This window comes from Athalia rosae, chromosome 4 (assembly GCF_917208135.1).
Source record: "Athalia rosae chromosome 4, iyAthRosa1.1, whole genome shotgun sequence".
NCBI classification, from domain to species: Eukaryota; Metazoa; Arthropoda; class Insecta; order Hymenoptera; family Athaliidae; genus Athalia; species Athalia rosae.
In genome coordinates, this window is record NC_064029.1 from 15,997,049 (window position 1) to 16,018,085 (window position 21,037).

The 21,037-nt window shown below is 41.0% G+C and overlaps 4 protein-coding genes across 4 annotated transcripts; all 4 read right to left on the reverse strand.

The window, feature by feature from the left end:
* Positions 1-4,074: 4,074 nt before the first annotated feature.
* LOC110117219 lies at positions 4,075-6,333 on the reverse strand. The gene is made up of 2 exons (XM_020854644.2): positions 5,179-6,333; positions 4,075-5,108 (listed from the first exon to the last, which is right to left on the reverse strand). The coding sequence occupies exons 1-2, from the start codon at positions 6,287-6,289 to the stop codon at positions 4,279-4,281; spliced, it is 1,941 nt and encodes a 646-aa protein (XP_020710303.2). The 5' UTR covers positions 6,290-6,333; the 3' UTR covers positions 4,075-4,278.
* Positions 6,334-7,350: 1,017 nt separating this feature from the next.
* Positions 7,351-10,211, reverse strand: LOC125500773. Its single transcript, XM_048654843.1, has 2 exons — positions 8,239-10,211; positions 7,351-8,163 (listed from the first exon to the last, which is right to left on the reverse strand). Exons 1-2 carry the CDS (start codon positions 9,344-9,346, stop codon positions 7,373-7,375), a joined length of 1,899 nt encoding a protein of 632 aa, XP_048510800.1. The 5' UTR covers positions 9,347-10,211; the 3' UTR covers positions 7,351-7,372.
* A 449-nt stretch (positions 10,212-10,660) lies between these two features.
* On the reverse strand, positions 10,661-12,159 carry LOC125500695. The gene is made up of 2 exons (XM_048654307.1): positions 11,526-12,159; positions 10,661-11,451 (listed from the first exon to the last, which is right to left on the reverse strand). Exons 1-2 carry the CDS (start codon positions 12,157-12,159, stop codon positions 10,661-10,663), a joined length of 1,425 nt encoding a protein of 474 aa, XP_048510264.1.
* A 1,112-nt stretch (positions 12,160-13,271) lies between these two features.
* Positions 13,272-14,733, reverse strand: LOC125500696. Its single transcript, XM_048654308.1, has one exon. The coding sequence runs from the start codon at positions 14,731-14,733 to the stop codon at positions 13,477-13,479; it is 1,257 nt and encodes a 418-aa protein (XP_048510265.1). The 3' UTR covers positions 13,272-13,476.
* Between the last annotated feature and the right edge of the window lie 6,304 nt (positions 14,734-21,037).

Consider the following 21,037-nt stretch of genomic DNA (forward strand, 5'->3'; position numbering starts at 1 on the left):
TGAAGTTCAGTTTGCGGGCAATGGCCGACAACAGCTCACCCTCTCGTCCTCCGGCTATCGTGAGCGAGCCGTTCTCGTCTTCGTTTATCATCATTTTTGGTCTGAAAGTCAACGAGCTCACCGTAACCGGACATGAATTGAAATCGTGCAATCGGAATGCCCAGGATGCGATTTTGTCCAGACGAACGCCGGGGCGCCAAACGTCGGTCAATTGGATTTCCAACGTACAATTGGGCCCGATTATTTCGCTGTAAAGTTCCACCGATTCGTTGGTGAGATGAGCGTATTCCGCGTGAGCGACACTTTTTTCCAAAGACCACTCGAATAGTTGTCGTATATCTTCGGTGGATATTATTCCGTCGGACACGAAAAGAACGCGACATTTTTTGCACCGGGAGATAACTTTCGAGTTCTGTTCGAACGTTGCTTTTTTCAAATCGTCGAGAAAAATGATCGCGAAACTTCCGCGGCTGAAATTTTCCGCGTAACCGCATTCGTCGGGCTTTCGACACGCGACGCAAGGGTAGTTTTTCGTTATCGTTCGCACTTCGTGTATACCGTCCGAATTCGCACCCACGATCGTTACGTGACGAGGCTTACGGATGGACAAGTAAGTTTCTTCGAAATATGTGAAAAACTTCTCCAACATATTCAGCGTCATTTCGTTCTCGGATATCACCCGATTACGTAAAATTAGATCTGAACTTATAACCGGCTGATTAAAGCAGAAACACAACGTTATCATCGTCACTGGATAATACATATCTAGATACTCGCGGTGAAATGGTTTTATTTTTTATGGTTGAACAGCGAACACGTGGTGAATAAAGGAAGGCATAGTATGTAAGAACGTGTTTATTAATCCATACGAACGGATGGTATAGTAGTTATCGAAATGACAAATCTGTTCGTTTACTTTCTGGAATTGAAAGCTTTTTTATAGCGTTATTTTCATTCACAATCAGCCTGCGCATAAATGCGAGTCGAAAATCAATGACGTATACGTATGGGTACAATAATTCATCCGAACTTCCAGATTCATTGCCAATATTTATTACAATTCAGAGAATCGAGGAATCGGGAAAAAATTCACGTAGAGAGTGCAAAGAGGTGGGAGGTGATACGAGCTATAAATTTCTCTGATACATTCATTTTTTGGCGTTCCTTCGTTTTATCGATTTTATTTTTGATACCAAAAGTTCGCTCATAAAAACGAAGAGTGACAAAGTAACGCAAACCAGGTACACGATGAATATATTTTGAAATTTGTCCGTAGCTCGATGGTCGATGTAGTCCTGGTCACTTTTACGGGCCAGTACCGCGTCGGCGTCTATCTCATTCGTGAGATCCCAGTGGTTGAGAATACCGGATTCCACCAATCTTTGAATAATACGATCTATCGGTTTTCTCAACAACGATTTCTTCGGAAAACTTATAACCGTGTGATAGGCCAACACGCATCTGTGAAATATATCGAATGTCACCGACTCGTGAGCTCTGACGATTTTCTGTCTCTCGTAGCTCAGCCACGATCGGCGTGCCAAAAATGCGTAATCGCGATGACACTTGAGCCTATGCCACGTCTCGATGTCGTTGTTGTTGACGATAAATTTTTTAAACAATTTAGCGTTCAGTTGACTGTCGTTCACCTGATCCTTGAGGATATACCAATCGTAAAGCGATCCCCCGGCGCTCAAATTAGCCATTAAGATTCCCTGGGCGTCGACGATCGCCGACGTACCTTTGTCCGTCGCCAAAATCGACGCCAGGGAAGTTTTGTAAGCGGTCGTTATCACCGTCGCGTAGTACAAGCAAGATATCAATAAATATCTTCCCCCGGGAGAGGAGGTCACCCAGAGCACCGGGTTACCAAGATGGAGGGCGAAGACTTCGCAAAGAATCGGTATTATCCCGAAGTTCCCTTTGTCGTCTGAAACGAAAAAAAAATTCCGTCGGTTTTCGAGGGTTTTTTTTGTCCGAATATTTTTCTCGATTTTGAACACCTACCGTCTTCCATTGCGGCGAATTTCCGGTGAACGTATCCCGCGAGGCAAATGAAGCCGAATATCAGGGTGAACGAGGCCCAAACAAGTCCGGAAAATTCAACGAACACGATGTCGTTCGACCAGCTCATTATACGCGGTACTCCCCACGTGACGCATTCCTCGTCGTATGGGACCGAGAACAATATAGATTCGCGAAGATACGTACTTTGACGTAGTCTGCCGATTCCGATATCCGCATTCCCGGATGCAACGTCCATCATTATAGCGGCTTTTCGCGAATACTTCATCCGGTCCATCACCGAGGGGTGTTTCAACGATATGCTGAAGTTCAATTGCCGCGCCGCTTCCAGAATCAAATTGCCCTCCCTACCGCCGACTATTTTCGGCAGACTGTCTTCCCGGTCCTCTATCATCATTTTTGGGGTGAAAGTGAGCGAACTGATCACCACCGGACAACCCTTGCGGTCGTAATATCTGTAGGCCCATCGGTTGATTTTTTCCAAACCGATTCCCGGTCTCCAAATGTCCACCAGACGGGCCTCGAGCGTGCAATTCTTTCCCAAAAATTCGCTGTACAGACCGATCCCGTCACCGTCGAGATGGGCCAATTCGATGTAGGGCACGTTCTGCTCCGTGGCAAGGGTGAACATGAGGAGGACGTCGTTGTTCCGAATTATTCCGTCGCATAGAAATAGGACTTTGCATTTTCGGCAGCGCGAAATGATGTTTATATTCTTCATGAATGTTTCTTCCGTTAAATCGTCCAGAAATATAATGACGAAGTTTCCTTGACTGAATATTTTTGGGTACTCGCATTCGTCCGTGTCGGAGCAAATCATGTGAGGATAACTTAGGAGAAATGGTTCAAGGGCTCGTTGAATGTCGTAGTTTTTCGATACACCGGTAATCGTCACCTGACGTGGCTCGTACTTTTCGAAGTAAACTTTTTTAAAATCCGAAAAAAATTCCTCGACTATCTTCCTATCCGTTTTTCCATACTTTTCCAACGTTCGATTTTGCAGATAAGATATTTTCGTCGAACTTGACAACTGATTGTCGCCGATCATCGTAATAAATAGGTAGAATAATTTCAGTAATTTTAGACGCATGATTGTCGAACTGTATCTACAATCTTCTCGTGCACTAATATCACCCTCCTGTCCGATCAAACGCCGCCGAAGGGCTTCTATTGTAAAACTGTCGTTAGGTCGCCGTAGGTGGTAAAGAAAAGCCCTATACTAATAGGCACGTCATAGACCGCAGATGTGATATATGCGACTTTTACAATTTTGTTATCTTCGAACGGAATCGTACTCGCGAGTTCGCTTCCTACCTTATTGACCCTAAACGTGTTATTTTTTTTACAAATACAATTACATACTTCATAAACAATCGATGGTAAATTATGCACCTGTTACAACTTCTATGCAAGCTCCTGTAAAAGAACTTTCGCAAAAAATTCTTCTCTTCAAATTACAACGCTGAAATTATTCGGTCTAAATCCGCAGTAAAAGAAAAGGATCCCGACGGGTGCGTTTTGAATCGAAATTTGATAATTTTTCAATTCCGAAGAATCGCACGAGGCGACAAAAAAAAAAAACTTTCCACCTTCGTTAATTTTTTCGTGTTAATTAGTCGACATACTTTTCAGCATATATGCATGAAATTGGAAATTGATTACACATCGTATTTCCCTATGATTTCAGATGAGGCTTGAAAAGTGCAAGTAGACGTTGCACGTGCGACACGTGCGGCCGAGGTCGGGTCAGGAGACATACAATATTCATCTTATCATCTCAGATCTAAACGCGAGGGTAAGCAACGTTGGCAATAATAATATTTTACATAGGTTAGGTTAGGTTAAGTAGGCATTAAAATACACGAATCTGGTAAATCGTGGAATATCAGTGATGGAAAAGCAGACTACTCGGGAAACGGGTGGTGTTCATTTATTAACGTGGTTTTTGAAAAATTTATGAAATGATTAATCGATGCTCTAAAAATGACAACGGGATCAACCGTGGCAATTACGATAGGCGAATAACGAACTACAGGTGTTTGTTTAACTATGAATAATGAAAATTTATTATCAGATACGGAAATGAAAATAGTACACATTACATCCAATTTGACAATCGGTATATTTTCAATATTGATTGATTACTAATTATTACGAATTTTGCGATTTATCGACAGCATTGGGGAACAGATAAAATCTCAGGTGGTGCTAGGGTGGAGTTTAAGCTAGAATCCTCTCTCATTTACGAACTGGTTATTTGATTTTCATTTTATTTTTCAACTGAATGTCATAATTTATGCGATTGCGAGCTGCTTCTTGTCGTTTTTTTGCTTGAACCCTCGCGACAAACAGTTCAACAGCGAAAGCCAATAGACAAAAGAATATGCAGATCGAGTAGACGATGAACAGATTTCGAAATTTATGAGCAGAGTGATCGCCGAGCAAATCTTGATCTTTTTCGCTGGCCGATACCAATTTGGAGCCAAGTTCGTTCTCGAGATCCCAATGAATGAATATTCCGGATTCCGTCAAACGTTGAATGATACGATTCATAGGTTTCCTGAGCAACGATCTTTTCTGAAAACTGACTACGGTCGGATACGCCATTACGCACACATCGAATATATCGAAAGTAACCGGCTCGTGAGCCCGGACGGACGTCTCTCTTTCGTAACTCAGCCACGAACGGCTCGCCAAAAATGCAAAATTACCTTCGGTTTTCAGACGAACTTTCAATTCGTCATCGTCGTTATTGACGATGAATCGATTCAGTAACTTACGATTCACTTTACTGTCGTTCACCTGATCCCTGAGTATCCACCAGTCGAAAAATGTTCCGCCTACGCTCAAATTCGCCTTTATTATTCCTTCTCCGTCGACGATAGCCGAGGTACCTTTATCCGTCGCTAAAATCGACGCCAACGATGTTTTGTAGGCGGTCGTTATCACCGTCGCGTAATACAGCAACGACAAGAGAAAGTATTTACTCCCTTGCGAGGACGTTACCCAGAGTACCGAGTTGCCCAGATGAAGAGTGAAGATGTCGCAAATGACGATGATCGCGCCGGTTTTTTTGTCGGTGTCTGAAAAGATGGATTAATTAGACGTGGAAATCGTGTACGTTGCTGATCGGGAGATAATCAAGACGCTCACCGGCTAATTTCGGTAAAATCGATTGACGGTGAACGTAAGCCACGATGCAAATGACGACGAACATTACCATTACCGCTGCCCAGACTAGTTTTGAAAATTCGACGAAAACTATGTCGCTGGACCAGCTCATTATCCGCGGTACTCCCCATGTCACGCATTCGACGTCGTACGGTACCGAGAATTCAACGAGATCGCGCATGTAGTTGGTCTGCAGTAATCTACCGATTCCGATTTCCGCATTTTCGATGGTAACGTCTTTCAGTATGGAAGATTTTCGAGAATATTTCATACGGTCGACTATGGACGGATGTCTCATTACTATGGTGAAGTTCATCTGCTTAGCCGCTTCGAGCAATAATTTACCCTCCAGTCCGCCTACTATACTTCGCGTGCCATTTTTGTAGCCGGCCATTATCATTTTCGGTTTAAACGTCATCGAGCTTACCACGTAGGGGCAACCCTTGCAATCGTGGTATTTGAAGGCCCATCGGTTTATCCGTTCCGAACTGACTCCCGGTTTCCAAAAGTCTATCAGATAGGCTTCCATGGTGCATTCGTCACCCAACATCTCGCTGTACAGACCGACACCGTCCTCGGTCAAATGCGCCAACTCGCTCGACGATATGTTCGCCTGTACCGCGAGTTCGAATATCATTCGTACGTCGTCCCTCTGAATTATTCCATCGGACAAAAATAGCACCCTGCACTCTTTGCACAGCGATATTATTTTAGCGTTTTCCATGAATATTTCCTCGGTCAAATTTCGCAAGAAAATAATGACGAAATTTCCGTTGTTGAATATGTTGCGTGGGTATTTGCAATTTTCGGTATCAGGGCAAACTATGTAGGGCCAATTGCGATAGAACAAATCGAAAGCCCGTTGAATTTCCCCGTTGGTCGGGACACTGGTAATCGTTATCTGACGTGGTTCGTATTTTTTTAAATAAGCTTCGTTGAAATCGGCAAAAAATTCTTCGAGCACGTTCCATTTGCTTCCCTCGTTATTCCCCGACGTATTATTTTTCAAAAACGAACCACTCGATAAACTTGTCACTCGCTCACAAATCATCGAGACGGATAAGCACAGTAATTTCAATAATTGCATATGCATGGCGATCGCTCTATTTTTTTTTTTATTCTATACTTTTTTTTTTTCTCTCTTTCTTTCTTTCCAATCGCGCGTCGAAGCTTTTCCTTTTTCCCAAAGCTCGGGGGTACAAACGCTGAATGAAACGTGACGAACCGCTCCAACAGTCAACAAACAACTGTGATTGTATCGGGCAAGCGAAGGTCAACTTTAATCAACGCGCGGATAATGTGGAGCTTTCACACTTTTCCTATCTTCGTATTGCATCGGGTTTATTAGCTTCGTACCTTATTGACCTTTGACACATCATTTTTATTATTAAAAATTACACCTCGCCGCATGGTTCAATGTAATCGATACAAACGCGCTTTCCGATCTGGAGAGAGTTTTTCCAAAGATTTGCACAAATTACTCGAAAAACTTTGCTAACTGATATCTATATCTACGAAATCGACAAAACGCATTGAAAATCAACCAACGTTTCTCCGTACAGATCGTATGAAACGCGCGGTATCCAAGGTGCGAATCCTATCTTGCTGATCTCAGGATGTTGCGAAAAGAGTAAACTTATGTATAATATTTAATTGTTACAACGATTCGCAATTAGTCGACGACGCTCGATTATCCTTCGTGCGAAACGATACGAGCGTTGGATTATTTTTATAAGAAGCAAAAGAAAAAAATTGAGGCAAAAAAAATGAGCGACTTATAGTTTAGGTTTCTGATCGGATCTCACGATCGGTGCTTTCAAATTTTTCTTTCTCATGAACCTTAATTCGAAAATCATGAGCATGTGGTAACTCAGGTGATATATAAATGCGAAGAGCGTTAAAAGCGATTGATTTTCGCTTTTTTTTTTTTTATACGAACGTCGATCAATGGAAACGAAGTCGCGTGTGGATTCCAATTGTGAGCCATGACTCGTGGTTATCGTTAATTAGAAGAAAAATAAATTTCCGTTGGTGCATCGCGAGGATCGGTGAATAAGTTTTTTAAAAATCGATGATGAATTATCTCGTATTTATTGATATTTCAGTATTCGAAAGCAGGCGATTATATTTTTCTGATTCAAGGGTTGGTTTTTTTTTTTTTCTGAACTTCGTACAGTTACAAATATTTATTGCCAGTGTCTCGTCGGTTTTCCGATCGTACCTTCGGGACGACAAGTTCTATAACGAAGACGAGGAGACAGAAAAAAATGCAAACCGAATACATGATGAATAAATTTTGAAATTTTTGAGCAGCGCTGTAATCGATATTATTCTGGTCGTTCTCACGCGATAACATTATGTCGGCATTTATTTCACTACCGAGGTCCCAATGGTTGAAGATTCCGGATTCCGTCAATTGCCGAATGATTCGATTCATCGGTTTTCTCAGTAACGATTTGTTCGGAAAACTGACCACCGTAGGATGGGCCAGTACACACGTATCGAAAACGTCGAACGTTACGGATTCGTGGGCTCTCACGATTTCTTGTCTCTCGTAACTGAGCCACGAACGGCTCGCCAAAAAGCCAAAATCGTGATCGTGTATCAGCCTACGTTTCGACTCCGAATCGTCGTTGTTAATGACAAATCGTCTGAACAGTTCGGCGCTGATTTCGCTCTCGTTCACTTGATCCTTCAGGATATTCCAATCGTAGAACGCCCCTCCGACGCTCAAATTTTCCCTGATGATACCCTGGGCGTCGACGATCGTCGACGTACCTTTATCCGTCGCCAAAATCGACGCCAGCGAAGTTTTGTACGCGGTTGTCATCACCGTAGCGTAACACAAACACGTCATCAACAAGACTCTTCCCCCGGGGGAGGAGGTCACCCAAAGTACCGAATTGCCCAGGTGGAGCGCGAAGACGTCGCAGGTGACCGATACCATCCTAAAGATATTTTTATCGTCTGGAAACAGAAATTTTGCTGTTGAAAAAAAAAAAAATTGATTCAGAAATTCGCAAGGATTATCGAGACACTCACCGGCTTCGATTAGAGTCGACTGTCGATGAACGTATCCTATTAGACATATGAAGACGAACATTATCGTGACCGCTGCCCAAACCAGTTTTGAAAATTCGACAAAAACTATGTCATCGGACCAGCTCATTATCCGGGGCACACCCCATGTCACGCATTCGCTGTCGAACGGCACTGAGAAATCCATAATTGTGAGAAGAAAATTGTTCTCTCTCAATCTACCGATACCGATTTCCGCGTTTTCAAATACGATGTCGATCATTATAGCCGATTTTTGAGAATATTTCATCCGGTCGACCACCGAAGGGTGTTTCAACACAACAGTGAAGTTCAACCGACGCGCTGCTTCCAATATTAAATTACCCTCCAGTCCCCCGACTATTTTTCGCGAACCATTTTTGTACTCCTCTATTATCATTTTCGGGGCGAAGTTCATCGAACTGACCACCACGGGACAACCCTTACGGTCGTAATATCTGTAGGCCCATCGGTTGATTTTTTCCAAACCGGTTCCCGGTCTCCAAACGTCTATCAGACCGGCCTCCATCGTGCAATTTTCTCCCAAAATTTTACTGTACAGGTCGATGCTTTGCGGATTAAAATGCGCTAATTCGGTGTGGGCTACGTTCTGTTTCAGAGCTAGATTGAATATCAGCTGTACATCGTCGCTCTCAATTATTCCACCGCATAAAAACAGAACTCTGCATTTTCTGCAGCGCGAAATGATTTTTATATTTTGCATGAATGTCGTTTCGGTCAAATTGTTCAGAAAAATTACGGCGAAATTTCCTCGGCTAAATATCTCGGGATATTCGCATTTCTCGCCATTCGTGCAAATGATGTAAGGGTAATTTCGAAACAACGGTTTGAGGGCTCTTTGAACGTCGTCGTTTCGCGAAACACCGGCAATCGTTACCAGACGTGGTTTATATTTTACAAAGTCTTTACTATTTTTTAAATCCAAAAAAAAATCCTCGATAATATTCCTTTCGTCCTTCGCACGTTCTTTCAGCGTGTGATTTTTCGAGTACGGTTTTTCCAGCGAACTCAAAACTTGGTCACAAATCATCAAAATAAACAGACACAACGATTTCGGCGATAATCCCCGCATGATGCTCGTCCTATTCGTCGTATCTCTTCGCACTCATCTCCCTTTATCTTTTTATTTTCTTTTGTCTCCCAAAGTCTGGGCAGGGGAATCGTTCAATGTACGCGGAGTAGGGTTCCCATTACCGCACTGTCGTCGTCAAGTGGTCGGGGAAATTACAAAAAAGAAAATTAAAAAATGCAGAAAAAAGTCAAACAAAAAAAAATAAAAAAACTCACTACTATAAGTACATCGTAGATGGCAAATATGTGAGTTTTACAATTGTATTATCTTCACACTCCATCGCGTTCATGAGTTTACCTGGTACCTTATTGACACATCATTGTGTTTTATTTTATCACGAAAAAATTATACCCCTTCGTCGAAGACAATAAATATAAATCATATGCGTACGGCGTTAATTATATACGATTCAGTCCTAAGGACACTGCTGAAAGAGAAAAACATCATACCCACAGATTTATATCGATGGCATTCTTAATTCGAATCAAAAATTCAAACGAATATCGCCGATCGTGACGCACGCGTTGCGGATTATAGTTTTTCAAAAGTTATTCCCGGTTTTATCATTTCACTTTACGTGCAAAATTTCACCCGATATCACAAAACTACACAGTCGCATACATCATGGTGACTCAAGTTTGTTCGAGAAAAAAAATGACATTTACAAATGGACGGAAGGATTGGGACAGGATATCACATTCCGTTTTTTTAGTTTTCGATTTTTATTTTATTTTAATTTTATTCTAATTTTTTTTCTTTTCGAAAAGTATGGCAATAGTGAGAATTATCGAAGTGTGTTGAAGACATAAAACATTTATTCTATCGTTTAAAATCCGAACGCCGAGGTTAATAATAACGATTAACATAGTAGGTAGGTGGTTGGGTACACAGTAAAATACAATAATCTGGCAAATTGTGGATAAGTTTTTTGCGTACAGAGAAACCACAGGAAGTAGTATTTATTTATTCATTGATGAATCTAAACTTTAAATCTATAATGATTAATCGACGTACGTTAATCTTGAAATCGCGTTTTTTTCTGAAACGTCAACAGATCGATTGAAAAATTTAATCGTGTGCAAATAATAATTAATTGTTTGCGCGGTTTTCGAGGGGGTTAAATACCCAAGATTCGCAGAGGTAATGATGGCAGAATATACCTATGATTTTTATCCCGAAATAAAAAATTCTAAATAATCAGGATAATACTGAAATATTAATCATATTTCAAGATTATCGCACGGGGTGCAAAGATGAGGCGCAAGCTACATTCTTCTCTGTTTCTGAAGGAGTTTCATTTAATTTTGAAAACACTCAAAAATATTGAATAATAACGTCTTGACCTTTCTTAGATTGCAATTTTGCTACGAGAAGTTCGCTTATAAAAACGAAAAGAGATAATGTAATGCAAGTTAGATAAACGACGAATATATTTTGAAATTTGTAAGCGGCGCCGTGGTTCTGGTTTTCCTGGTCATTTGCATTGGCCGATACCGAATTCGCGTCTATTTCATTCTCGAGATCCCAATGATTGAAAATTCCGGATTCCGTCAATCGCTGTATAATACGATCCATCGGTTTCCTCAGTAACGATTTCTTCGGAAAACTCACCACCGTGTGATACGCCAGTACACAGGTATCAAAAACATCGAATGTAACAGCTTCGTTGTTTCTCACCATTTTTTGTCTCTCGTAACTCAGCCACGAACGGCTCGCCAGAAACGCGTAATCGTGGTCAAATTTCAAACGATCCCTCGTCGCCACGTCGTCGTTATCAACTACGAATCTTTCGAATAATTCAGCGGTCAGTTCGCTCTCGTTCACCTGATCCCTAAGTATATTCCATTCGTAAAGCGATCCTCCGACGCTCAAATTCTCCATTAAAATTCCCTGGGCGTCGACGATCGCCGACGTACCTTTGTCCGTCGCCAAAATCGACGCCAGGGAAGTTTTGTAAGCGGTCGTTATCACCGTTGAGTAACACAAACATACGATTAACAGAACTCTTCCGCTAGGGGACGATGTTATCCAGAGTACCGGATTGCCCAGGTGAAGTGCGAATACGTCGCAAGTGACCGAGATTATTCCGTAGATTTTTTTATCACCTGGAAACAGAAATTTCATACTCTAACAAGTGAAGGTGATTCGGAACGTTTTGGTGACTTTTTGCGAAACTCACCGGCTTTGGTTAGAGTGAATTTTCGATCGACGTTTCCCATGAGGCAAATGACGATGAACATCAACGTGACCGCTATCCAAACCAGTCCGGAAAATTCGACGAACACGACGTCGTTCGACCAGCTCATTATCCGCGGTACTCCCCACGTCACGCATTCGTCGTCGTACGGGACTGAGAACTCTGTTAACCCGCTGAAGTAATTAGTCCGCAGTAAACTGCCGATTCCGATATCCGCTCTCTCAAAAATAATGTCGACCAGTATGGCCGATTTGAGTGAGAATCTCATACGGTCGTCGATCGATGGATAAGTTAACACTATGCTGAAATTCAATCGTTGCGCCGCCTCCAGTATCAACTTACCCTCTCGTCCACCGATTATTTTTCGCGAACCGTTTTTGTAATTCTTTACCATCATTTTTGGGGTGAAAGTGAGCGAGCTTATCACCACGGGACAACCACCGTGGTGGTGAAATTTGTACGCCCACTCGTTTATCTTCTCCCTACCGGTTCCCGGCCTCCAAATGTCCACCAGGCGAGCCTCTATGGTGCAGTTTTTTCCGTAAAATTTACTGTACAGACCGATACCGTCACCGTCGAAATGCGCGAGTTCGCTGAACGTGAGATTTTCTTTCATGGCTAGATCGAATATCAACTGTACGTCATCGTTCGCGATTATTCCGTCGCAAAAAAAAAGGATCCTGCACTTCCTGCATAGCGATATGATGTTCATATTCTTCTCGAATGTCTCCACGGTTAAATCCTCGAGAAATATCACGGCGAAATGTCCGTCGCCAAATATTTTTCGATACTCGCACACGTCGATCTCCGTGCATATCAGCTTGGGGTAATTTTTTCGAAAGGGATTGAGCGCTCGTTCGATGTAATCGTTTCTCGACGCACCGGTAATTATCATCTGATGCGGTTCGTATCTCTCGAATAGAACATTTTTTAAATCCATAAAAAATTCTTCTATCATATTCCTTTCGTTTTTTTCATACATATCCACCGCGTAGTTCTCCAAGTAGGATATTTTCAACGAACTTGACACTTGGTCGGAAATTATTAACAGGAACAGGCAGTGGAATTTTAGAATTTTTGTCTCCACGATTTTCATCTCGTTCATTTTCTTCCTCTGTTCTTTGATTTTATGATTTTCTTATTTTTCGAACGAATATCAAACGTGATCTCCCGACGTACGCGAAGTACCTCGTGGTATTCGCACATTACAGTCCGCAGGTACATGTGACTTTTATATTTTCGTTATCGTGAAAGGGCATCACATTTACAAGTTTACATGTTATTTTATTAGAAAAAAATTTATTCACCTCACCTTCCGTCGGAGACAATCGACTTAAATTATGCACATGTGTCACGTACCAGTGTCTAGATTGATTGTGATCCCTCTGCCCGCGTGATATTTTCCGTGAGACCAAGTTTGCTGTAATTTACCAAGTTGGTTGATCGAAAAAAGTTCGAATCGAATCGAGTACTTGAAAATCAATTTTTATTGGTGTATGTCTGCTACTCGTAAAGCTAACGAATCCAGATGATTTCAAACACCTGATGACCATCGGAAATACCTAATCACATTCGATTTTTTTTTTATTTCTCTCTTTTTTCTTATTCCAGATGTCCGTCGAGGACGTGCAACATTTATTTTATCCTTCGGAATCCGAACGGAAGGACCGATGAGAAATAGCTATCGCGATAAAACTTTACAACTGGTACGACGGGTATAGGTGAGTAAATACATATATATATATATGTACTGAAATGGCTGTGACGTAGAGCGAAAAATACAGGAAACAGTGTTTCCGTAAATAATTTATCGATGGGAATAATAAATCCGAGATGATTAATTGATACTTGTCGAGTCCGAAATAATAGTCTTCCAAACGGGTGTCCGACGACAGAGTTGATCGTTATATATCCATTTTAATTAGACGTTGCATTATTTTTTTCGCGGATCGATTATTATCGGGATGGATATTTCTATCAAAAAAATGAGGGCGCAAAATCCGATAAAAATTGAATAGAGTAAGAATATATTTTGAAATTTCTCTCCGGCGCGTTCCTCAAAAAATTTCTCTGCACTCCTTCGTTTTATTATTTGATCAACGTCGAACTTGTCGATATCCCAATGCTTCAGTATTCCAGCTTCCGACAGTCTTCGAATAACGCGATTTATCGGTTCCCTCAAAAATGACTCCTTTCTGATTACCATTACCGTGTGATACGACAAAACGCAAGTATTGAAAACGTCAAACGTTACCGACCCGTTGCTCCTTACGCTCTTCCCTCTCTCGTCGTCGAGCGATGAACCTCTCGCAAGAAACGCGAAATTGTTCTCCATCTTCAGTCTCCTCAGGGTTGCCGAGTCGTTGTTATTAACGACGAAACGTTCGACGAGTCTCGAGATCACTTCGCTGCCGTTTTCTTGATCCCTGAGTATGTCAAAATCGTAGCGGGAACCCCCGATGCTTAAATTCAACTTCAATATGTCGTGCATGTCGACGACCATCGGCGTTCCTTTTTCCGTAGTCAGAATCGAGGCGAGCGAAGTTTTGTACGCGGTGGTCAGGACCGTTGCGTAGTAGAGATAAGCCATCAGCATGAATCTTCCGCCCAAGGAGATCGGGACCTTGGCGACCGTATTTCCTAGGTGGATCGAAACGACGTCGAAAACAGTGGCGGCGATTCCCGTTCCCCTTTTTACTCCGGCCGACGAGTCGATTCTGTGGGACGCGTAGCCGGTCGCGCAACCGATCGCGAATATCATTCCGACGATCGCCCAAACTTTCGGGGTAAATTCCACCCATACGACGTTGTTCGACCACCTAACGATCCTCGGGACACCCCAGGTTATGCATTCGGTGTCGTACATCACGGAGCGTACGACTTTTCCTTCCATATCGTTAGTGGGACGCAATCGACCGATTCCGATTTCCGCTGTCCCTGAAAGAACGTCGTTCAGTATCGACGCTTTTCGGGAATATTTTAGCCTCTCCGACGCCGACGGAGATCTCAACGCCAAAGTGAAGTTCAGTTTATCGGCGATAGCCAGCACGAGCTCACCCTCTATCCCACCGGCTATTTTTAGCGAACCGTTTTTGCTAGTTTCTATCATCATTTTCGGCACGAAACTCGAAATACTCACGAAAACTGGACAACCGTTCAAATTGCGATCTTGGAACGCCCAGTCTTTCATATCGTTAGCCTTCGATCCCGGTTCCCAGAAAATTCTTGATCTTATTTCTATCGAGCAGTTGCTCGTTACGAAGCGGCTGAAAATGTCGACTCTATTCCTATCGCTTATCAACGCGAATTCTGCATGTCCGATACTTTGTTCTCCGGTCAGGGTGAAAAGTAGTGAAATTTCGGGTGGTTTGATAGATCGATTATCCGATACGAAGAGAACTCTGCAGTTGAAACATCGCGAGAGGATGTTCTTATTCTTTCGAAACGTCTCTCTGCTTAAATCCGCTAAATAAACGATGACAAAATTTCCCGGGCTCAGTTGTTCGGAATGGAAAAAATGATCGTATTCCTTAGACGTCACTATATGAGGATAACTTTTTAACAAGGGGTTGAAACTTTCGATATTTTTACTCGATTCGACACCGGTGATCGTTATTAACCGAGGTTTAATTTTATTCAGGTAAACTTTTTTCAAATTTATAAAAAATATTTCTAGGATATTTTCTCTCCCGTTTGAATAGCTGCGATTAAAGAGAGTTTGGTTGATCGATGTAAAATCTCCGGATACGAAATAACAAAAACACTGCAGTACGATTAATCTTGAAAATTGCATCACGAGGATATAGTCACTTTTTTTTTATCACACCGCGAATTTTCGAAGTGATTCTTTTTTATTTACTAGCTCTTCAGATCTAGTTGATATTGCGCTGATACAAAACTGAAAGGGCAGGTCGATCTTTTCCCATGAAACCTGCGTGCTTAACTTATGCAGTTATCGTGAAATAGCATCGCGTTGGGTCACTTGTGCGATATTTGTCATTCATCTTCATAACTACTCATGTTATCATACGAAATTACAATCTGACATAGGTGCCGATCGATATAAGGTTGACGATACGATGCGGTTTTACATTCCTTACTGCATGGTAGAAAAATGGTTCATATTATTTTTTAACGCGTACTGCATACCACTTTTTTCTAAACCTCTTCGAGAGAATAAATCTTCAGAGATAGCGGATTGAAGAAAGAGGTTTTGAGTTCAACCGCGGTTTGGAAGATATTGACATACAATCAAGAATGAAAAAGAAATTCGCTCATTTCTCAAGGGATTTCGGTAAAATTAGGGTTGTCATAACACCAAAGACAGTCTTTGCTCATTTTTCAAGCGTATTTGAAAGATTTCGAAGTCAAAAAACACCAAAGACTATAGTCTTTGCACATTTTCGGACGCTGAAAACACCAAAGACTATAGTCTTTGCACATTTTTGGACGCTGAAAACACAAAAGATTATAGTCTTTGCTCATTTTTCGAGGGATTTTGGAAGATTTCAGAGTTGAAAAACACCAAAGACTATAGTCTTTGATCATTTTTCGAGGGATTTTAGAAGATTCCGGAGTCAAAAAACACCAAAGACTATAGTCTTTGCTCATTTTTCGAGGGATTTTGGAAGATTTCAGAGTCAAAGAACACCAAAGACTTTAGTCTTTGCACATTTTTGGACGCTGAAAACACCAAAGACTATAGTCTTCGTACATTTTTGGACGCTGGAAACACGAAAGATCATCGTCTTTGCACATTTTTGGACGCTGAAAACACGAAAGATCATCGTCTTTGCACATTTTTGGACGCTGAGAACACCAAAGACTACAGTCTTTGCACATTTTTGGACGCTGAAAACACCTAAGACTATAGTCTTGCCTCATTTTTCGAAGGATTTTGGAAGATTTCGGAGTTAAAAAACACCAAAGACTATAGTCTTTGCTCATTTTTCATGGGATTTTGGGAGATTCCGGAGTCGAAAAACACCAAAGACTATAGTCTTTGCTCATTTTTCGAGGGATTTTGGAAGATTTCGGAGTTAAAAAACACCAAAGACTATAGTCTTTGCACATTTTTGGACGCTGAAAACACCAAAGACTATAGTCTTTGCACATTTTTGGACGCTGAAAACACCAAAGACTATAGTCTTTGTACATTTTTGGACGCTGAAAACACGAAAGACTATCGTCTTTGCACATTTTTGGACGCTAAAAACACCAAAGACTATAGTCTTTGCACATTTTTGGACGCTGAAAACACCAAACACTATAGTCTTGCCTCATTTTTCAAGGGATTTTGGGAGATTCCGGAGTCAAAAAACACCAAAGACTATATTCTTTGCTCATTTTTCGAGGGATTTTGGAAGATTTCAGAGTTGAAAAACACCAAAGACTATAGTCTTTGATCATTTTTCGAGGGATTTTAGAAGATTCCGGAGTCAAAAAACACCAAAGACTATAGTCTTTGCTCATTTTTCGAGGGATTTTGGAAGATTTCAGAGTCGAAGAACACCAAAGACTATAGTCTTTGCACATTTTTGGACGCTGAAAACACCAAAAACTATAGTCTTTGTACATTTTTGGACGCTGAAAACACCAAAGACTATAGTCTTTGCACATTTTTGGACGCTGAAAACACCAAAGACTATAGTCTTTGTACATTTTTGGACGCTGAAAACACGAAAGATCATCGTCTTTGCACATTTTTGGACGCTGAAAACACGAAAGATCATCGTCTTTGCACATTTTTGGACGCTGAAAAATCCAAAGACTATAGTCTTTGCACGTTTTTGGACGCTGAAAACACCTAAGACTATAGTCTTTGCACATTTTTGGACGCTGAAAACACCAAAGACTATAGTCTTTGCACATTTTTGGACGCTGAAAACACGAAAGATCATCGTCTCTGCACATTTTTGGACGCTAAAAACACCAAAGACTATAGTCTTTGCACGTTTTTGGACGCTGAAAACACCAAAGACCATAGTCTTTGCACATTTTTGGACGCTGAAAACACCAAAGACTATAGTCTTTGCACATTTTTGGACGCTGAAAACACCTAAGACTATAGTCTTTGTACATTTTTGGACGCTGAAAACACGAAAGACTATCGTCTTTGCACATTTTTGGACGCTGAAAACACCAAAGACTATAGTCTTTGCACATTTTTCGACGCTGAAAACGCCAAAGACTATAGTCTTGCCTCGTTTTTTAAGGAATTTTGGGAGATTCCGGAGTCAAAAAACACCAAAGACTATAGTCTTTGCTCATTTTTCGAGGGATTTTTGAAGATTTCGGAGTCAAAAAACAGCGAAGACTATAGTCTTTGCACATTTTTGAACGCTGAAAACACCAAAGACTATAGTCTTTGCACATTTTTGGACGCTGAAAACACCAAAGACTATAGTCTTTGCACATTTTTTGACGCTGAAAACGCCAAAAACTATGGTCTTGCCTCATTTTTCGAAGGATTTTGGAAGATTTCGGAGTCAAAAAACACCAAAGACTATAGTCTTTGCTCATTTTTCAAGGGATTTTGGGAGATTCCGAAGTCAAAAAACACCAAAGACTATAGTCTTTGCTCATTTTTCGAGGGATTTTGGAAGATTTCGGAGTTAAAAAACACCAAAGACTTTAGTCTTTGCTCATTTTTCGAGGGATTTTAGACGATTCCGGAGTCAGAAAACACCAAAGACTACAGTCTTCGCTCATTTCTGAGGGATTTTGAGAGATTTCGGAGTCTAAAAGGCAAAAGACTATAGTCTTTGCTCATTTTTCGAGGAATTCTGGAAGATTTCGGAGTCGAAAAACACCAAAGACTATAGTCTTTGCTCATTTTCCGAGGGTTTTTGAAAGATTTCGGAGTCGAAAAACACCGAAGACTGTAGTCTTCGCTCATTTTTCGAGGGATTTTGGAAGATTTCGAAGTCGAAAAACACCAAAGACTATAGTCTTTGTTCATTTTTGGACGCTGAAAACACGAAAGATCATCGTCTTTGCACATTTTTGGACGCTGAAAACACGAAAGATCATCGTCTTTGCACATTTTTGGACGCTGAAAACACGAAAGATCATCGTCTTTGCACATTTTTGGACGCTGAAAATACCAAAGACTATAGTCTTTGCACATTTTTGGACGCTGAGAACACCAAAGACTATAGTCTTTGCACATTTTTGGACGCTGAAAACACCAAAGACTATAGTCTTTGCACATTTTTGGACGCTGAAAACACCAAACACTATAGTCTTGCCTCATTTTTCAAGGGATTTTGGGAGATTCCGGAGTCAAAAAACACCAAAGACTATAGTCTTTGCTCATTTTTCGAGGGATTTTGGAAGATTTCAGAGTTGAAAAACACCAAAGACTATAGTCTTTGATCATTTTTCGAGGGATTTCAGAAGATTCCGGAGTCAAAAAACACCAAAGACTATAGTCTTTGCTCATTTTTCGAGGGATTTTGGAAGATTTCAGAGTCAAAGAACACCGAAGACTATAGTCTTTGCACATTTTTGGACGCTGAAAACACCAAAGACTATAGTCTTTGTACATTTTTGGACGCTGAAAACACCAAAGACTATAGTCTTCGCACATTTTTGGACGCTGAAAACACCAAAAACTATAGTCTTTGTACATTTTCGGACGCTGAAAACACGAAAGATCATCGTCTTTGCACATTTTTGGACGCTGAAAACACGAAAGATCATCGTCTTTGCACATTTTTGGACGCTGAAAACACCAAAGACTATAGTCTTTGCACGTTTTTGGACGCTGAAAACACCAAAGACTATGGTCTTTGCACATTTTTGGACGCTGAAAACACCAAAGACTATAGTCTTTGCACATTTTTGGACGCTGAAAACACGAAAGATCATCGTCTCTGCACATTTTTGGACGCTAAAAACACCAAAGACTATAGTCTTTGCACGTTTTTGGACGCTGAAAACACCAAAGACTATAGTCTTTGCACATTTTTGGACGCTGAAAACACCAAAGACTATAGTCTTTGCACATTTTTGGACGCTGAAAACACCTAAGACTATAGTCTTTGTACATTTTTGGACGCTGAAAACACGGAAGACTATCGTCTTTGCACATTTTTGGACGCTGAAAACACCAAAGACTATAGTCTTTGCACATTTTTCGACGCTGAAAACGCCAAAGACTATCGTCTTTGCACATTTTTGGACGCTGAAAACACCAAAGACTAAAGTCTTTGCACATTTTTGGACGCTGAAAACACCAAAGACTATAGTCTTTGCACATTTTTGGACGCTGAGAACACCAAAGACTATAGTCTTTGCACATTTTTGGACGCTGAAAACACCAAAGACTATAGTCTTTGCACATTTTTGGACGCTGAAAACACCTAAGACTATAGTCTTTGTACATTTTTGGACGCTGAAAACACGAAAGACTATCGTCTTGCCTCGTTTTTTAAGGAATTTTGGGAGATTCCGGAGTCAAAAAACACCAAAGACTATAGTCTTTGCTCATTTTTCAAGGGATTTTGGGAGATTCCGAAGTCAAAAAACACCAAAGACTATAGTCTTTGCTCATTTTTCGAGGGATTTTGGAAGATTTCGGAGTTAAAAAACACCAAAGACTTTAGTCTTTGCTCATTTTTCGAGGGATTTCAGACGATTCCGGAGTCAGAAAACACCAAAGACTACAGTCTTCGCTCATTTCTGAGGGATTTCGAGAGATTTCGGAGTCAAAAAACACCAAAGACTATAGTCTTTGCTCATTTTTCGAGGAATTCTGGAAGATTTCGGAGTCGAAAAACACCAAAGACTATAGTCTTTGCTCATTTTTCGAGGGTTTTTGAAAGATTTCGGAGTCGAAAAACACCGAAGACTGTGGTCTTTGCTCATTTTTCGAGGGATTTTGGAAGATTTCGAAGTCGAAAAACACCAAAGACTATAGTCTTTGTTCATTTTTGGACGCTGAAAACACGAAAGATCATTGTCTTTGCACATTTTTGGACGCTGAAAACACAAAAGATCATCGTCTTTGCACATTTTTGGACGCTGAAAACACGAAAGATCATCGTCTTTGCACATTTTTGGACGCTGAAAATACCAAAGACTATAGTCTTTGCACATTTTTGGACGCTGAAAACACCAAAGACTATAGTCTTTGCACATTTTCGGACGCTAAAAACACTAAAGACTATAGTCTTTGCACATTTTTCGGAGGATTTTGGAAGATTTCGGAGTCAAAAAACACCGAAGACTATAGTCTTTGCACATTTTCGGACGCTGAAAACACCAAAGACTATAGTCTTTGCACATTTTTCGACGCTGAAAACACCAAAGACTATAGTCTTGCCTCATTTTTCGAAGGATTTTGGAAGATTCCGGAGTCAAAAAACACCAAAGACTATAGTCTTTGCTCATTTTTCAAGGGATTTTGGGAGATTTCGGAGTCAAAAAACACCAAAGACTATAGTCTTTGATCATTTTTCGAGGGATTTTGGAAGATTTCGGAGTTAAAA

Bases quoted from the DNA above. Each gene is read 5' to 3' on its own strand.
- LOC125500773 (XM_048654843.1), bottom strand. From the start codon at position 9,346: ATGCGGGGATTATCGCCGAAATCGTTGTGTCTGTTTATTTTGATGATT. The intron at 8,164-8,238 runs GTGAGTGTCTCG...TTCTGTTTCCAG, and splicing joins GTCGACTCTAATCGAAGCCG to ACGATAAAAATATCTTTAGG.
- LOC125500696 (XM_048654308.1), bottom strand. From the start codon at position 14,733: ATGAAAGACTGGGCGTTCCAAGATCGCAATTTGAACGGTTGTCCAGTT.
- LOC110117219 (XM_020854644.2), bottom strand. From the start codon at position 6,289: ATGCATATGCAATTATTGAAATTACTGTGCTTATCCGTCTCGATGATT. The intron at 5,109-5,178 runs GTGAGCGTCTTG...CCATCTTTTCAG, and splicing joins GATTTTACCGAAATTAGCCG to ACACCGACAAAAAAACCGGC.
- LOC125500695 (XM_048654307.1), bottom strand. From the start codon at position 12,159: ATGAAAGAAAATCTCACGTTCAGCGAACTCGCGCATTTCGACGGTGAC. The intron at 11,452-11,525 runs GTGAGTTTCGCA...TTCTGTTTCCAG, and splicing joins ATTCACTCTAACCAAAGCCG to GTGATAAAAAAATCTACGGA.